Source organism: Myotis davidii, unplaced genomic scaffold (assembly GCF_000327345.1).
Source record: "Myotis davidii unplaced genomic scaffold, ASM32734v1 scaffold1534, whole genome shotgun sequence".
NCBI classification, from domain to species: Eukaryota; Metazoa; Chordata; class Mammalia; order Chiroptera; family Vespertilionidae; genus Myotis; species Myotis davidii.
This window is the reverse complement of record NW_006285799.1, coordinates 12203-16588: the sequence shown is the minus strand read 5'-3', so window position 1 is coordinate 16588 and position 4386 is coordinate 12203. Positions and strand designations below refer to the sequence as shown.

The 4386-nt window shown below is 45.5% G+C and overlaps 1 protein-coding gene across 1 annotated transcript in view; it reads right to left on the bottom strand.

Moving 5' to 3' along the window:
- LOC102769073 (NKG2D ligand 1-like) overlaps positions 1-1538 on the bottom strand; it is a 9482-nt gene extending 7944 nt beyond the window's left edge. Inside the window, exon 1 of the mRNA XM_015559531.1 lies at positions 1403-1538. Coding sequence (XP_015415017.1) covers positions 1403-1487 — 85 coding nt within the window. The 5' untranslated portion in view covers positions 1488-1538. The remainder of the gene's footprint in view (positions 1-1402) is intronic.
- Positions 1539-4386: the final 2848 nt, after the last annotated feature.

Below are 4386 nucleotides of genomic sequence, written 5' to 3'. Positions count from 1 at the left end.
GGTCCCGTGCCTGGGTTGTGGGCTTGATCCCCAGGGAGGGCGTGCAGGAGGCAGCCAATCAATGACTCTCTCTCATCACTGATATACCTCTCTCTCTTTCTTCCTCTCTGAAATCAATAACACACACACATAAAATTAAAGTATTTTTCAAAAGGACATGAAAAGGTTTGCAGACACCTGTCTCCGTGTTTGACCTTTATATGTTGCTACCTCTCCAGTAGCTAGAAAATAGGGTTTGGGAACATAGGGTAGGGGGAGAGTGCCCATTTTTACCACCATTCTCAGGGGTCTACTTTGCAAAAAGTATAGAAAAACAAAAAAGCAAAACTGGAATTGTGTTCTTTTGCAGTTCTGAAGGCTAGAATTAGACATCACGGTGTCAGTAGAGCCATCTCTCTCTCCTACCTTTCCATGCTTCCTCCCTGTGCTTGCTTATTTTCTCATTTCTTATTATATGTATATATGTACATATATATACTAATACACATATGTACACACACACACACACACACACACACATAAAATTAAAGTATTTTTAAAAAGGACATGAAAAGGTTTGCAGACACTTGTCTCCGTGTTTGACCTTTATATGTTGCTACCTCTCCAGTAGCTAGAAAATAGGGTTTGGGACCATAGGGTAGGGGGAGAGTGCCCTTTTTTACCACCATTCTCAGGGGTCTACTTTGCAAAAAGTATAGAAAAACAAAAAAGCAAAACTGGAATTGTGTTCTTGCAGTTCTCTGAAGGCTAGAATTAGACATCACGGTGTCAGTAGAGCCATCTCTCTCTCCTACCTTTCCATGCTTCCTCCCCCCCGCCCCCCTTCTGTGGGCCAGGTACACAGGCTTCTGCTGGGGGTGTCCTCAGGTGAGGGAGATCAGGTGACACTGGTGGAGGGAGGGTCACTTCAGAATGGGAAGGTGTTGCAGGCACTGGTTCTTAGGACACCAGCAAACTGAGTAAAAAAATGTGAGCTGGGGTGAGGAGCAGCGGTGACTCATTAGGGAAGTGAGCCTGTCGGACTTCAGGTTGAAGCCGTGGGTGACTGCTAGAGGAGCTTAGAAGTTCAAGAGCAGTTTTCCCAGGGAAAGCCATGCGAGCAGAAGAGGAGGAGGCCTTTACCAAGGAGCCAGCTACCAAGCCCCCCGCTCGTTTCCGTCCCTCTTCTCGCCTGGAAGGGGACTGACGACCCGCTGTGCAGACCCGGCAGCCGCGGGGATGATTGAGGAGGGATCGGCTGTGTCGCGGCGCCACCGGGCCACAGGGTTCCCGAACCCCTCAAGGGCATCCCCTCTGGTTCCCCCACTCCGGTTCGCAGGTTAACGCTTGTCCCTTTCCCAAACGCAGATTTCATCCCCGGACTCCCCGAACTCCCCGAATTCCCCGAACTCCCCGAACTCACCGTGAGGCGCAGCCCAGGCGGAGTGCTGTGGCAGAATCCAGAGCAAGAAGACGGGGCTGAACGTGGTCCCCACAGCCCCCACCATCGCGGCCAGAAGCCCAGAGGCGATCCCGCGGGTAGTGCAGTCCAGCCTGGTGCGAGCGAGAACTAGAGAATGAATGCGGAAAGTTCGTCTAGATCGCGCTTCATATCGGGTGGCTCCGCCCACCTACACGCAGGGCCGTAATTCTTGTAATATTTCACCCCGCCCCAACCAGGCCCTCCTCACCCTAACTTTTGCCCTTTACAGTCCCAATTCCAGAATCACTACTCTTGCGCTCAAAAGGCACAAACTTCCAGATAGAAACTAAACAAGTCATGGGGTGCAATGCAGAGCAGGGTGACCGACTGTAATTAACAACACTCTGCACATTGAAGGCTTTTAGAAGAGTAGATCTAACACGTCTCATCACTAGAAAAAAATTGTAACTTTGTGTAGTGGTAGAGGTTAACTAGACTAACTGTGGTGATATTTTCACAATATATACAAATATCACATTATTAGGTTGTACATCTGAAACTAATATAATGTTATATGTTAGTTGTGTCTCAATAAAAATAGAAAAACAGCCCTCACCGGTTTGGCTCAGTGGATAGAGCGTCGGCCTGCAGACTGAAGGGTCCCAGGTTCCATTCTGGTCAAGGGCATGTATCTTGGTTGCAGGCTTATCCCCAGTAGGGGGTGTGCAGGAGGCAGCTGATTAATGTTTCTAATTCTCTATCCCTCTCCCTTCCTCTCTGTAAAAAATCAATAAAATATATTTTTCTAAAAAATAGGAAAACAAAACTGGAATTCTGTTCTCTCGCCGTCCTGAAGGCTCGAATTAGAGAGCAAGGTGTCCGCAGAGCCATCTCTCTCCTGGCTTTGGTTGTTCCTGGCAGAGCTTGGCTGACAGCTGCTAAGGCCAGTGTCTGCCTGTGTTGTCACAGGGCCTCCTTCTGCTCTGTGCCTGCGTTTTCCCGTGGCGTTTTCCCTGTCTGCCACTGTGTCTGTTCCCACAAGGACAGCAGCCATATTGAATTATCATTCACTTGGTGCAGCTACTGTGGAAAACAGTGTGGCGTTTCCTCAAAAAATTAAAAATGGAGCTGCCAGTTGACCCAGTGATCCCACTTCTAGGAATATATCCTAAGAAGCCTGAAAAACCAATTAGAAATAATATATGCACCCCTATGTTCATAGCAGCCCAATTTACAATAGCTAAGTTCTGGAAACAGCCCAAATACCCATTGGTAGTTGAATGGATTAAAAAACTGTGGTACATGTACACAATGGAATACTATGCAGCTCTGAAAAAGAAGAATCTCTCACCGTTTGAGACAGCATGGAGGGACCTGGAGAGTATTATGCTAAACGAAATAAGTCAGTTAGAGAAAGACAAGTATCATATGATCTCACTCATATGTGGAATTTAATGAACAAAACAAACTGATGAACAAAATATATCCAGAGACATTGAACATGCAACAGAGTGACATATTTCAGAGGAGGGAGGCAGGAAAAGATTAACCAAAGAACTTATATGCATATATGCATAGCCCCTGGGCAGATAATCGTACAGGGAAGGCCTGGGGAGGGGGTGCAGGTGGGGTGGAGGTGGTCAATGGGGGGGTACATCTGTAATACTTTCAACAATGAAGATAAATTAAGAAAAAATTAAGTCCATGAAGATAGTGAAAAAAAAAGAATTAGCATTCACCCTTATGATCTTATTTTAACTTGATTACATCTACAAAGATCTTGTTTCTAGATACGGTGACATTCACAAGTACCAGGAGTTAGGACTTTCACATTTCTTTTTTGGGGGGACACAAGTCAACCCACAATAGAAGGCATGTAACTGTCATTTTCCACCTCTCAAAAGAATAATTTCTTCTTTTTATTTTTCCTTTCTGAAAATCACTTCTCCTGAGCTATAAAACATTGCTAGTATATTAGTTTCTTGTGTATAAGATTTCATATTTATTAACTAAGACAACCTGTGCATTATATTCCCTGACATTTATTTTATATTTCAAAGGTTGTACCTTTTGTCCACAAGAAGAAATGATTATTTTATTAAAATTTATTTTTCAATGGGAGTGACAGGCAATATTATATTAGTTTTAGGTGTACAGCGTAGTGATTAGACATTAGTATATAGTAAGAAGTGATCCATTTCTTTCCTGTGAGTGGTAAAGGCGAGTCAACTGTTTACTTTGTTTGGAGCACTTTCTCAAACTTCTTGCACCTTTTTCTGAATCAAGGGAAATGGGCCAGTAGTCATGGTCTCAGGAACCGCCACCGGAGCAAGGCAAGCATGGATTCCATGTCCGTCAGTGTGAAGATAATGCAAAGGCAGTGCCAGCACAGGCCCTCATTTAATTCTCTATGCAGAACACCTGGTCGGCCAAAGGATGTCTGAGACCTGGGCAAGGTGGCTGCTGGCAAAGATGGTGTGGACGAGGTGTCTATTGAAGATGTGATGGTCACACTCTCAGGAGACCATCCCATCCTTGGCCGCACAATGGTGGTCCATGAAAAACGAGGTGACTTGGCAAAGGTGGAAATGGTGAGAGTAAAAAGAAGGGAAGGGGGGGATGCTGGACGTGGTTTGTCTTGTGGTGTGATTGGGCTCCCTCAGTGAACCTTCCCTAGGAGGAGGCCTGAGCCCAAGCAACTCCCCTCTTATCTTGTTAGTTGTAGAAATTTAACTTGATAAACAGTAAACACTGTAACCTTTAATAAAGTGATCCCTTGATAGGCCCAGTACCGCTCTGACACCAAACATACTTATTACCATATTATTGACTGTGGTCCCTGTGCTCGACTCTGCATGCCCGTGCCTATTTTTATAACTGGTTTGTACTTCTCAATCCCTCATACCCTTAGCCCGCCCTCCAACCCTGCCCACTGGCGACCATCAGTGCTTCCTCTGTGTCTGTGAGTTTGTTTTGTGGCTTTA